Source organism: Ovis canadensis, chromosome 7 (assembly GCF_042477335.2).
Source record: "Ovis canadensis isolate MfBH-ARS-UI-01 breed Bighorn chromosome 7, ARS-UI_OviCan_v2, whole genome shotgun sequence".
Taxonomy (NCBI): domain Eukaryota; kingdom Metazoa; phylum Chordata; class Mammalia; order Artiodactyla; family Bovidae; genus Ovis; species Ovis canadensis.
The window spans coordinates 48,640,899-48,655,836 of NC_091251.1; the positions used below are offsets into that span (position 1 = coordinate 48,640,899).

Below are 14,938 nucleotides of genomic sequence, written 5' to 3' on the forward strand. Positions count from 1 at the left end.
ATATGGTTATGATGAATGTTCTGGAAGGAACACCAAAAATCTTCACACTAAAGGAACTCTTGGAAGTATTTCACAGTTTTGGAACACAAAAGGGTAAAACTCTGGAAGCTGATCCAAAGTTAGAAAGGTGACAATTTGCCAATGCCTAGAAAAGATGCTCACTTTGTATCATCATAAGTTATACAAAGAGAAGGCAGGCATGCTTGTTATTTTCTTGTAACTTTTAGAAAAAAAACACTTTAATTTTCAATGTTTCTAATGTTATAAATTATATTGTACTACATAAATATTATTTTTACTATTTTCATTTCCCAATTCTTTTACAACTGACAGTAAGAGTTTGTTTTGACCAAAAATTTTTAAGGCCATAGAACAATTGTACCTTTCCCATTGATTACTAAGATTGCTTTCTATGGTTTCAGCTTACATGACCATATATGCAGTAATTCATTACTGTACAAAGTGAGGACTGCCTGTATTTGGTCCCAATTCGCCACATCCTCACCAACACATTATCTGTCTTTAAAAGACAGCCATTCTGGTGGGTATGTAGCAATACTTCAGTGTGATTTTGATTTGCGTTTCCCTAATGACTTGGTGGAATGTCACGAACCTAGATCTGATAGATAGAGTGCCTAATTAACTATGGAATGAGGTTCGTGACATTGTACCAAGATGGAGAAGCTCTATACAGTCAACAAAAACAAGACCAGGAGCTGACTGTGGCTCAGATCAAGAACTCCTTATTACCAAATTCAGACTCAAATTGAAGAAAGTAGGGAAAAACGCTAGACCATTCAGGTATGACTTAAATCAACTTCCTTATGATTATACAGTGGAAGTGAGAAATAGATTCAAGGGCCTAGATCTGATAGATAGAGTGCCTGATGAACTATGGAATGAGGTTCGTGACACTGTACAGGAGACAGGGATCAAGACCATCCCCATGGAAAAGAAATGCAAAAAAGCAAAATGGCTGTCTGAGGAGGCCTTACAAATAGCTGTGAAGAGAGGTGAAAAACAAAGGAGAAAAGGAAAGATATAAGCATCTGAATGCAGAGTTCCAGAGAATAGCAAGAAGAGATAAGAAAGCCTTCTTCAGAGATCAATGCAAAGAAATAGAGGAAAACAACAGAATGGGTAAGACTAGAGATCTCTTCAAGAAAATTAGAGATATCAAGGGAACATTTCATGCAAAGATGGGCTCAATAAAGGACAGAAATGGTATGGACCTAACAGAAGCAGAAGATATTAAGAAGAGGTGGCAAGAGTACACAGAAGAACTGTACAAAAAAGATCTTCACGACCCAGATAATCATGATGATGTGATCACTCATCTAGAGCCAGACATCCTGGAATGTGAAGTCAAGTGGGCCTTGGAAAGCATCGCTACGAACAAAGCTAGTGGAGGTGATGGAATTCCAGTTGAGCTATTTCAAATCCTGAAAGATGATGCTGTGAAAGAGCTGCACTCAATATGCCAACAAATTTGGAAAACTCAGCAGTAGCCACAGGACTGGAAAAGGTCAGTTTTCATTCCAATCCCAAAGAAAGGCAATGCCAAAGAATGCTCAAACTACTGCATAATTGCACTCATCTCACATGCTAGTAAAGGAATGCTCAAAATTCTCCAAGCCAGGCTTCAGCAATATGTGAACCGTGAACTTCCTGATGTTCAAGCTGGTTTTAGAAAAGGCAGAGGAACCAGAGATCAAATTGCCAACATCCGCTGGATCATCAAAAAAGCAAGAGAGTTCCAGAAAAACATCTATTTCTGCTTTATTGACTATGCCAAAACCTTTGACTGTGTGGATCACAATCAACTGTGGAAAATTCTGAAAGAGATGGGAATACCAGACCACCTGACCTGCCTCTTGAGAAATCTGTATGCAGGTCAGGAAGCAGCAGTTAGAACTGGACATGGAACAACAGACTGGTTCCAAATAGGAAAAGGAGTACGTCAAGGCTGTATATTGTCACCTTGCTTATTTAACTTCTATGCAGAATGCATCATGAGAAACGCTGGACTGGAAGAAACACAAGCTGGAATCCAGACTGCCGGAAGAAATATCAATAAGCTCAAATATGCAGATGACACCACCCTTATGGCAGAAAGTGAAGAAGAACTAAAAAGCCTCTTAATGAAAGTGAAACAGGAGAGTGAAAAAGTTGGCCTAAAGCTCAACATTCAGAAAACGAAGATCATGGCATCTGGTCCCATCACTTCATGGGAAATAGATGGGGAAACAGTGGAAACAGTGTCAGAGTTTATTTTTTTGGGCTCCAAAATCACTGCAGATGGTGATTGCAGCCATGAAATTAAAAGACGCTTACTCCTTGGAAGAAAAGTTATGACCAACCTAGATGGCATATTCAAAAGCAGAGACATTACTTTGCTGACTAAGGTCCGTCTAGTCAAGGCTATGATTTTTGCTGTGGTCATGTGTGGATGTGAGAGTTGGACTGTGAAGAAGGCTGAGCGCCGAAGAATTGATGCTTTTGAACTGTGGTGTTGGAAAAGACTCTTGAGAGTCCCTTGGACTGCAAGGAGATCCAACCAGTCCATTCTGAAGGAGATCAGCCCTGGGATTTCTTTGGAAGGAATGATACTAAAGCTGAAACTCCAGTACTTTGGCCACCTCATGTGAAGAGTTGACTCATTGGAAAAGACTGTGATGCTGGGAGGGATTGGGGGGAGGAGGAAAAGGGGACGACAGAGGATGAGATGGCTGGATGGCATCACCGACTCGATGGACGTGAGTCTGAGTGAACTTCGGGAGTTGGTGATGAACTGGGAGGCCTGGCGTGCTGAGATTCATGGTGTCACAGAGTCGGACATGACTGAGCGACTGAACTGAATGACTTGGTGATGGACAGGGAGGCTTGGCGTGCTGCGGTTCATGGGGTCACAAAGAGTTGGACACGACTGAGTGACTGAACTGAATTGACTAATGCACCTTTTTTCATGAACTTATTGGCAATTTACATCTTCTTTGGGGAGAAAAATCTATTCAAATTTCTTGCCCATTTTAAAATTAGGTTCATCTCTTTAATGTTCATCTGACTCTGTTAGCTCATCCAATTTTTTAAAAAATAGGTGAGCTTTGTGTTAGTGACTCGGAGGCAGTCAGCTGCTTCAGAATGAAGCTGAACATCTCTTTCCCTGCCACTGGCTGCCAGAAACTCATTGAAATGGATGATGAATGAAAACTTCATACCTCTTATGAGAAGCATGTCACCACAGAAGTTGCTGCTGACACTCTGGGTGAAGAATGGAAGGGTTATACATGGGCTGAATCAGTGGTGGGAATGACAACAGGGTTTCTCCATGAAGCAGGGTGTCTTGACCCATGGCTGGGTCCACCTGCTACTGGGTTAGGGACACTCCTATTACAGACCAAGGAGGACTAGAGAAAGCCAGAACAAATCTGTAGGAAGTTGCATTGTGGAAGCCAGTCTGAGTGTTCTCAATCTGGTCATCGTGAAAAAAAGGACGAGGATATTCCCGGACTCACTGATGTTACTGTGCCTCACTGCCTGGGGCCAAAGAAGCTAGTGGAATCTGCAAGCTTTTCAGTCTCTCCAAAGAAGATGATATCTGCTATGTGCTGAGAAAGCCCCTAAACAAAGAAGGTAAAATAATTTACTGATAGAGTATATGGTCAAAAAGTTTGGAGACAATTACACAAAATGCCTATGTGTTTTTAAGAGTTTGTCGGGGCTGACAAATATTAACTTTTAACTAGAGCTCCATTCTAGGTGTGGTTTTTTATACTTCAAACCCAAATCCCCAAACATGAGAAGTCCCTTTCTTTCTTTTTAAATATACACATATAAGATATTTTATTTCAAAAAGCACAGAACATTATACAAGTTTTAAATTTACATTTTTCAATAAAAGATATCAATATATGCATTATTTGTATAACTTCATCATGGATGGAATTTGAATCAGTGGTATAAACATGTTGCAGTCACTAAATATAGATGATCATCACAGTGAACCAAATGCATAGTTGTTACGAAATGACAAATGACCACTAAAGGGTGAACTCACAGCCCATATACCAACATAATAAATTAATTACACAGATATATGTTCTTCTTCACTGCATCATTAAAATTCCTTCCAGCCCCTCACCAAACATTAGGAAAACACAGTCTTGGAGCCAATCTGTTGAACCAGTTCCTCCACATAATACACTATAGAAAATAAAGTGACTTTTTGCTCATTTTTAGAGCAAACTTCATAAGCTTTTAAATTGTTTACAATGATGAAGGCAAACAACGAGGATATTTGAACATAATTAGAAATCCTGTGGGCTGGGGGCAGCATTGAGAACACAAGTTCATCGGCAGTGCAGAAATCTGAGTCAACCTCAGGAAAGGGAACTCAACAGGAAATGGATTCTTTGGCAGTAAAGATCTGACTGGCCACTGCAGGATAGTCCCTCTGGCAGCTTGAGAGCCTAACTCTAGGATTTATGAAATGGATAGGAAAAGGCTAGAAATGAAAAAGCAGTTTATCTTTGCTAAACTGGGGCCAACTGATTAGGGAAGAATCTTCTGTTTCCCAGGCAAATGGCTCAAACCTTTCCAGACAATCCATCCAACAAATTATATAATAAAGGGAAATGTAATCATTTCGTCATACTGGTAAATTTGACAAACTGAATACTGAAATTTCTAATCCTCATCCATCACTAGTTATAGACTGTTCACTAGAGTTGTATCTATTAATACTTCCTGATATTTTCTGAATGATAATTATTCAAGTAGAAAATCATGATTGTGATTCTGATACTTGTTCATGCCAATCCCTTATTGAAAAATTCACCTTCTTATGTTACATAAAGATACCAAAAAACCTAACCCCAAATGTGTATCATCAATTTGCAAATATATTTTTATTTGCTTGCTTTTGCTGAGCAAAAAGAAGGTAGGAAAACATTTAAACACATATGACCGTGGTCACCAAAGGCAAAATAAGATAGTCTCTGAATGCATTTTTCCAACTTCTAACTTTATCCCAGAGACAACAGAAGTTAAAATATAAGATCTCAATTTCTCTTCTGCCTTCTGTTTTATATTCCAAGTTCTTGATATAAAAAGTTAAAGCCAAGAAGTCTATGCACAGATTCAGGAGAGCTCTGTTATTTATAAACAAGATGGCTCAACCACAGCATGTTATATATAACAGGACACAGACCACTGATCACATGGCTTTTTTGGTTGGTTGTATGCATCATCTACCCAGAGCTTATGAGAAGTTTGCACAAAGATAACAAATGAAGGATCTGTCTTACAAAGACATTAGAAGGTTACAGAACAGGCTTAAATCTGATTGTTCTAATTTACATCCAATGCTCCACTCATTGGGGGAATTTTTTTACTCTCATTCTATAGATAGTTTAAACAGAACTGCAACAGGTTTCTGAATTAAATACAGTGGTGCCACAATCAAGAGATAAGCGAATTCATTTTAGAAACTTGCCTTTGTAAAATGGAAACTATAATTTCAAAACCCAAGAAAGCTAATCTTCACCATCAGAGGTGAGGACTGCAGGCTTTGTCACATCAGGGATAAATTATGAATACATTATCCTAACTCTTCTTGAGGTCTACAGAAATTTGACCTCAAGGAAAAAAAGCTTTTCCATACCAGCAGAAATTTGCCATAGAAATGGAAACTCCATACAGAAATCTAATTTCTGGCTGAAACAGTAAGTGCAACATGGGGGGCTTTTCCTTAAGAGAGACATATTAATAAAATGTTTACTTTTAAGAAAATTTTCTCAACTGAAGTATACCACATGGTTTCTGAATTCCTCTTTAGCTGCAAGGAAGACTATCACAGATCATTAAAATCTTGTCAGTGATCCATTAGCTAAACCAAATTTGGGGGGGCGGGAAACACCAAATTGTAGAAGAGTTAAACAATATATAAGAATGCTCGCCAACTGCTTGATGTGACTTCACTTTTCAGATGGATGGAGTGAAATGGGACAGATGATACAGGAAAATGAGTTTTCTGGAACTATTAGCAGAATCAGACACTTGGGGTAAAGAAGCAATTCTTTAGTGTTCTGGAACATAAAACAGATTAATCTATGGTTTTTTTTTCCCCCTTTTAAGCATATGTTTGCTAATTGAAAGAAATACTCCATTAAGGAATATTTTATTGATGTATGTGAATCTGGACATGGAGCAAAAGACCCTCCAACCCTTCCCCAGCCTTCAGCAAGGTCTCCATAATTTTGAATCAGTCTTCATTCCTGTCTTCATTCGTGATTGTTCCCAGGTGGAGCTGGAGCTCACAGTAACTGCCAGTTGAATCCAAATAACATCTGATTAGTTTCCTGGCTCCTGGCAATCTCTTCAATGATGCAGTGCTGTTGCCACACCAAATGGAGCTTCCGATACCGCTCATGAGATAAATGAAGGGGGTTGCCCCTCCTTTAGGAGAAAATAACAAAACATGTAAGTTTGAATCAAGCAATGTCATATCTTTATTGTTTAAATTATACTGAATGTTTGAGATACTCTTGGAGCTGGGTGGAATCACCAGGACAAGGTTTTAAAAAGTATATTTTCCCTTCAACAGTGATCACTATGACCTGGATCAGTCACTTGGCTAATGAAGCAGACACCTACTCCTTGATTCAGAAAAGTAGGTCAAATATACCAGGTGACTCAGTGGTAAAGAATCTGCCTGCAATGCAGGAGATGCAGGACACTCAGGTTTGATCCCTGGGTCAGGAAGATCCCCTGGAATAGAAAATGGAAACCCAGTCCAGTATTCTTGCCTGGAGAATCCCATGGACAGAAGAGCCTGGTAGGCTACAGTCCATGGGGTCACAAACAGTTGGACATGACTGAGCATGTATGCATTGTGCTATGCTAGGAAAGACCAAATACATTTGGGTTTACCTGGTGGCTTATATGGTAAAGAATCTGCCTGCAATGCAGAAGACCTGGGTTGGGTCCCTGAGTTGGGGATATTCCCTGGAGAAGGGAATGGCTACCCGCTCCAGTATTCATGCCTAGAAAATTCCAGGGACAGAGGAGCCTGGCGGGCTACAGTTCACTGGGTCACAAAGAGTTGGACACTACTGAGTGACTAATACTTTCACATACCGTGGGCATTATGGGACCTCATTTAAGTCACCAGAAAGGTTTATAACTTGACGCAGTTCTACTCAATTTTGAGTTGCTAGCCTAAGTGGGTCTTTAATGGCTTTTTGGCCTCATTCACACAGTTTGTAACACTGTATAACAACTAATCCAAAATGACTGAAGTTTGGCTATTGCCAATGAAGGAAAACTGTGAGATTCTCAGCCTTGAGGTACTCACATGTCTCATCTGGTTGAGTAGTTTCATATCACCTAACTAATTTAAAAATTCTGCTTCTTCACACCTTCCTGGAACAACTCAGACCTATCTTCAATCATTAACTACTTTCACCACCCAGCATTTTTCTTTCTGAATCCAAAGACCTTCTCTATACAGGTTAAAAGCTGTTACAATAAAAACAATTTCCTGTATGAACAAAGAAATTCCAAACCTCATTTAAAAAGCCAATTCATATTGAGTAATACACTTCAAAAGAACAAACTTCCAGTTAAACAAAGAGAGACAGTTTATGGTAAGGGGATCTAACCTTTATCTACTTTTTTTTTTTCTCATACCCATGGGTGGTACTCCAGTTGTTAACATCAGTGAAGGATATAGAAAATTCCAGGATTCTAAGTATTTTTGCTAATGCTTGGGAACAAAGGAGGCTGACATAGCTGGCTAATAAAAAGTTTCAAGTATTGAACTATGAATATCCATTTTAAACCAAGCTCCTTCACTGGACACCATGGATTTTCTTTCTTTTATATATCAACATCAATTAAACCTTTTAGGTAATTCTAAAGAAAGGCTGATTAAAAATAATAGAGAATTCAAATTTTAGGATGACTTGGGTCTAAAAATTTTGGAGAAGTTATTACCCTCAATTTGTTTTCTGTGTTTTTTTTTGGGCCTCCACATGGCATACAGGATCTTAGTTCCCTGAGCAGGGATCAAACCTGTGTCCCCTGTAGTGGAAGTGGGGAGTCTTAGCCACTGGACCACCAGGGAAGACCCTACCCTCAAATTTTGGAGAAGCACAAAGTTGTTGAAAATTATTTGTTACATTTAGGATAGCATGATATTTAACATTTTCAACTTATTGCTATTTAAAATCTCTCTCAATATGTAACACTAGCTTTTGTGTTTAAAGACCTGCTACCATCCATGTACAATAACGTGAGTAAAATTAAAAAAAAAAAAACTTACTTCAGGCCAGGATCTGTTTCTCCATATTCATCTAAATAAGGGGCTGGATAGGCACAGCCTCTGGCTTTACCTTCAACCAGGACCACTCTACACTCTCTGATTCTGAAGGACAAAACAAATGACAGGAATATTAGGAAAGGCATGTATGCAAATAACTGGCATTGCATCAGTTAATCTAGAGAAAAGAAATGGCCACAGGTGTCTTGTTAGGAATTCAGTATAAAGATAACATAAACATAGACAAGTAGACTAAGTTGTGTTTGTCTAAATAAAAGAAAATGAACACTGCTATTTTTGTTGATACTATGGGAAAGGATCCATGGATTTAGGGAAATGGGGTCAGCCAGTAGTACTGACTAAATATACTGAAGAGAGGAAGAAGGGTATCCTGTTTGAACCATAGGTACCCTGGAAAATAGTGGCTAGGGTTGTTTCTGCCCTCTTTCCTGATCTATGACCTGGAGGTGGGAGAGGGAACTTAACCAAACAACAGAACCACATCTCCTAGTCTGATAACCCTGGGCCAGAAAGAAGGTCACCTATGGAAGTGTCATGCCTTTTCTGGTTAGAGCCAGCCTCTAAGAGTACACATTATAAAGAACCACTGCAATCTTGAAGATACCTGGGACTCTTAGAGCAGAGAAATGGAAAAATAAAAATAATGTTTGTGTAGGGGAATGCCAAAGAATGCTCAAACTACTGCACAATTGCACTCATCTCACACGCTAGGAAAGTAATGCTCAAAATTCTCTAAGCCTGGCTTCAGCAATACTTGAACCGTGAACTTCCTGATGTTCAAGCTGGTTTTAGAAAAGGCAGAGGAACCAGAGATCAAATTGTCAACATCCACCGGTTCATCGAAAAGGCAAGAGAGGTCCAGAAAAACATCTATTTCTGCTTTATTGACTATACCAAAGCCTTTGACTGTGTGGATCACAATAAACTGTGGAAAATTCTGAAAGAGATGGGAATACCAGACCACCTGACCTGCCTCTTGAGAAATCTGTATGCAGGTCAGGAAGCAGCAGTTAGAACTGGACATGGAACAACAGACTGGTTCCAAATAGGAAAAGGAGTACGTCAAGGCTGTATATTGTCACTCTGCTTATTTAACTTCTATGCAGAATACATCATGAAAAACGCTGGACTGGAAGAAACACAAGCTGGAATCCAGACTGCCGGGAGAAATATCAAGAACCTCAGATATGCAAATGACACCACCCTTATGGCAGAAAGTGAAGAGAAACTAAAAAGCCTCTTGATCAAAGTGAAAGAGGAGAGTGAAAAAGTTGGTTTAAAGCTCAACATTCAGAAAACGAAGATCATGGCATCTGGTCCCATCACTTCATGGGAAATAGATGGGGAAACAGTGGAAAGTGTCAGACTTTATTTTTTGGGGCTCCAAAATCACTGCAGATGGTGACTGCAGCCATGAAATTAAAAGACACTTACTCCTTGGAAGAAAAGTTATGACCAATGTAGATAGCATATTCAAAAGCAGAGACATTACTTTGCCAACTAAGATCCATCTAGTCAAGGCTATGGTTTTTCCAGTAGTCATGTATGGATGTGAGAGTTGGACTATAACGAAGGCTGAGTGCCAAAGAATTGATGCTTTTGAACTGTGGTGTTGGAGAAGACTCTTGAGAGTCCCTTGGACTGCAAGGAGAGCCAACCAGTCCATTCTGAAGGAGATCAACCCTGGGATTTCTTTGGAAGGAATGATGCTAAAGCTGAAACTCCAGTACTCTGGCCACCTCATGTGAAGAGTTGACTCACTGGAAAAAGACTTTGATGCTGGTAGGGATTGGGGGCAGGAGAAGCAGGGGATGACAGAGGATGAGATGGCTGGATGGCATCACTGCCTCGATGGGACGCGAGTCTGAGTGAACTCCGGGAGTTGGTGATGGACAGGGAGGCCTGGCGTGCTGCAATTCATGGGGTTACAAAGAGTCGGACATGACTGAGTGACTGAACTGAAGTTCTCTAGAGAGATGATAAAATAAACAGTTGGAATAGGTAGTAGGTGACTTGCTGTAGATTTCCTAAAAGAAAATAGATGTTTGAACTTGGCTTCCATGCACTTATTCCCCTTGTTCCAACAGATGCTGAGAAGCAGTGATTATATATTCCCCAGTGTGCGAGATGTTTGGGTTTATGTAAACAGAAACTATATTACATGGAGAGAATGGAGAGAAAAAGCACATGCCACAGACTTTGAATTCTCTCTCTCTCTCAGGAACTTGCACTCTTCTTTCATAGATATGAGAGATTACTCGTCTGTTCTCAGTCATTTGCTAATACACCCGGGCAAATGGTTGATTGACAGAAGAAAGTGAAGAAAATTAAAACGTTCAAAGAACAATAAAAGTAACAATTTACATGTCCTTTGAAAATTTAAGTTTTAAGACTCTGAACTCTTTCATTCTACCTGAGTTTTACACAATAGCAGAATAATCAATATAAAGTTTCATATTTAAGGTTTTCCACAAATAATAAAAATGTGAATAGATTCCTATTTTTTAACTACTAATTTTTAAAACTATTTCAATTGCATGTGAATAACAAGTCTGTGCTCTAACTTCTGACAGATCATATCCTATCAACATACTGTCCTGCCATAATGGCCTCTAGACTGGACTCAAATTCCCTAAGTTCATTATGAAGCATCCTACTTACTTTAAGAAAATGCAGACTCCAGCACCACAGTGAAGTGCATGAAAAATGCAAGCTCCCACCTCTTCCCCATTCACGACTTCTTGGCAGCAAATGTTCTGAGAACACAGTATGGCTCCGCAGAAAAGACAGAGGACAGGGTGCTTTCGCTCATCATCTGCAGACCGTGGGCACCTCAAAAGGGAAGAAAGCATTTAATATGATGGAGAAACAATAAAAGCAAGATAATCAGTTAGCAACGGATATATAATATTTAGCAGTGTTTCAGATGTATTAGCAGTGTTTTCAGCACTCGCAGCTTTGCAGTGAAGCAAGCTCTAAAAGACAAGGAAACATTTAATTAGATGATTCTTCTTTAATATTTCTCCTTAAGACAACAAAAAGTCTTCTGATTAATCCATAGTAAGAAATTTTTACTTTTGAATATGCAGGGTTCTGGTGATTTCCCATAGAGTCTGGCAATTAAATATGCCTTGAGATTGAGATGCATTTAGAGAATTGAGTCTTCATTTGACACAACTGATTTATAGCCAATTTCCCCCCTCTGGATTGTGTCAAGTTTGTGTCCCTAATGTTGTGGCAGTTGTTTTAACCACAATTTTTAGTAAGGGTTTGAACACATTTCCTCCACTTCTTTGGAGTATTAAGATCTTTAGGCTTGAAAAGGGGAGACCCAGTCTTTGAGTTGAGGCACCTTCCAACCCAGAAACACAGTCAAGTCTTTGGAAGGAAAAAGTAACAAAGTTGACTTGCTTGAACTAAGTAAGTAGTACTATGAGATTTGGCCGTTTAACACAGTGATATGCCAAATGTTTGCTATAAATGACCCCTAAGGGGTCTATCACTCTATATTAAAGTGATAATTGCTATCTCTGAAAGGGAGAGTTTTATATTCCTATCTGCTATATAATGGATATAAAGCAAACATCAATTTGCACAGCAAGAAATAAATGCAACCCCAGGAGAGATCTAGTGATGCCCACAGTTGGGTTAGAATAAAGAGCACCAACACAAATTTTTATTAGGGTATTAACAATTTATTCTCTGAAGTCCAGTGTCTTAGGCAAGATACGAAAACCACCATTGTCTACACAGGAGCAGCGGGACTCTGTGCACAGGTATCCCATTCCTGTCTCCTACAGATGTGGGGATTAGTTTAACTTCCAGTATGTTGCTCTTTTTGGATAAAGCCAGCATTTTCTTTCACATTTAGCATAGAATGGCTGAACTCCATCCTATAGAGGAAAATGGGGATGATGCCTAAAACAGTCACTGAGCAGCCACACTTCTACCTAGAAATGATTCAGTTTTAATGAAAACTGGTAGTAAAAATAAAACTGGAAGAGAGCATAATATTTATTTTCATTTTTACTTGAAACCAATAATATCTAATATCACCCAGGAGAATCTTCACTTGGATTAATGATTAACATTCTTCTCAGATCTGCCTAAGAGCCAACTGCATGACACTCTTGAATGAAGCCAACATTTATTCACTGGACCTCTGTGGTACCAATGCAGCCCTAAGATTAGGACAATCACTGAATTTAGATCTGGGTGCAATCTTTGAAATCATCCAGCTAATTTTTCAAGGGCTAAGAGGTAAGTGATACAACCACTTCTTTAGTTGGCTGACTTTAATCTGCATGAGACAAGCAGCAAGGAAGCTGATATTGAAGTAAATTCTAACTGGGAATAGAGGCTGAGCAATGGGCTGCCCAAGCTCCTGCTGGGCCAGTTATATCCCCTGGCTGTGTGGCTCAAAGCAATGGTTATAACTAAGTAAGACAATTTCATTAGTCATCCTGTAGGGCTGTGATTCTCAGAGCAGGCCAAAGAATGGCTCTTCAAGCCCTTAAGATGACCTTAAAATGCAACCTCTCCCTTTGGTTCCTTCAAGTGACAGCAAGTTACTTAACATATAACTAAAGACTACTAATAAGTCACCTTACAGATAGAGGCAGTTACCTGGAATTACTAATTGGTATCCTTAAATTTGAGAGTTATTTATATTTAGTGAGAGACCTAACTAGGTTTACTAAGAAGTTTAGTTGTTGCACAATGCTTGGGAATATTACAAAACACCCAACTGAGCTCTGGAATTTCTGCAATTTGGGGAAAGGACGCTTTGTTAATGGTACATTATCAACTGAGTCTTGAACAGGCTTTGATTTTCAGGCTACTGAGATTCTTGCCTTTTAATTATAAGTTACTGCTAGTTTCATGTTTGATTTGCTATGGGTGTTGTGTGTAATGCCACTGGAGCATCAAGGATACATAACTGCAACAACAGTAACTTTGGCTCATTATTTTCAGGATGTGCACCATGATTGCATTATGAAATATTCAGACACCAATGGCTAAAGTAGATATGAATTTGATTTCTCCATTCAGTGACATTTCACTGGTGGTGTGCTGTTCTTCATCTTATGCTAGTCAAACAACTTGCATCATATTAAAGATGGTAACAGCAAAATGAAAATTACTGTTAACTTTATAGAACATAATTTTATCATATAGAAATATGGGTTTAAGCTCATGTTGTTCTCTTATAGAAGTAACTAACAGGTAATTCACATATGGTATTAGCAATGACTATAATGTAACTTGTTTATACTGCTTCTCACTAGTCTTTATCAAACAGTATTTTTTGATTTGGAAGTGATCAGTGAAATGGAAGAAAAAGATTAAAAAAAGTTTGAGAAACACTGCTTTAGAATAGTGTTTAATCTGATTGAGGTAGGAGGAACATGGTGCCAAGAAAGGAGTGTACTCCTCTTCCCAGTACCCAGGGTTAAATCTGAATCACAGGGTTATCTGTTTTACTGTTATAATTACTGCTATATAATAGTGAGCTTCCATGTAAGATTGTGTTTGGAAAAAAAAAAGTTCTTCAGTGTTATTTCAGTGCATGAGTATGGTCACCACAGTGTATTACATGGAAAACAGTGTCTAAAAACACATGTATAAAAGATATTTCCAAGAGTGTTACTTGCTTGCAAAGCTGAGAACAGTGTGGTTCCTCTACCACACTGGTTTAATAACTGTCTGAAGCAATTATTTTGGGAACTGAGTCTGGACAAACACTTGCAGTGTCCAAAGGAGTGCCTGACAGAAAAGAGGCTGGTAACTTTCAGTGAATTTTGGCATTTTAGATAGAGATTACCATCCTTATTCCCAAGCTCCACAGTAGGTAGCTATGGGGGTGGCTGCCCTCAATTATGGTGCAGTGTGTTGCTGCCAAGGTGGACAAGAAGGACCTTGTCCTCAAAAAATTAGGGTTGTAAGCCTAATTTTGCCTGGCAGTTCACTGAGGGGCTGGCCCAGGGACTAGCCATTGTTTCAACTCCCATGGGCTGAAGCAGCTTTCTTGGTGATGATGATAGTAGAGAGGATTTAAAGAGGCAAAACAGTCTATATTTTTCATTCTCTTTTTTTTTCCTTACTGGATCCAGGCGTTTAAGGAAATCTCTGTCAGTTACTGGCTGACCACAGAGATAATGGAACAGAGATTCTAGTTCCAGAACACACAACAATGAGTAGAGTCTTTGCAAAAAAGGCTTGGAAAAGACTAAAACAAATATAACTATAGCCTTTATCAAGCAACAATGGCAGTTCCTAGGATGGGTGGGGGTCTCTAATTTCCAGAGTTATTACATCACAATACTCAAAATGTCCCATTCTCAACAAAACTTACAAAGAAATGAAAAAGTATGGACCACTCATAGGAAAAAAAAGAGATTGACAAAAATTATCCCTAAGGAAGCCCAACACACTAAAAACAAAGATTTTAACTCTCTTAAATATGCTCTTTGAAAGAAACCATTGATTAAAAAAAAGAAAAAACTAAGGAAATTAGGAAAATATATGAAAGAATAGGGAATATCAGTAAAAAGAAATTATAAAAAGGAAACAAATGGAAAAGTACAATAGCAGAAA

The 14,938-nt window shown here is 38.9% G+C and overlaps 1 protein-coding gene across 1 annotated transcript in view; it reads right to left on the minus strand.

The window, feature by feature from the left end:
* Positions 1–4,084: 4,084 nt before the first annotated feature.
* The window catches only part of UBR1 (ubiquitin protein ligase E3 component n-recognin 1), a 166,626-nt gene continuing 155,772 nt past the window's right edge, over positions 4,085–14,938 (minus strand). Inside the window, exons 45-47 of the mRNA XM_069596070.1 lie at positions 11,003–11,173; positions 8,324–8,425; positions 4,085–6,456 (exon numbers count right to left, since the gene is read on the minus strand). Of these exons, the coding sequence (XP_069452171.1) occupies positions 6,315–6,456; positions 8,324–8,425; positions 11,003–11,173 (415 nt within the window). The 3' untranslated portion in view covers positions 4,085–6,314. The remainder of the gene's footprint in view (positions 6,457–8,323; positions 8,426–11,002; positions 11,174–14,938) is intronic.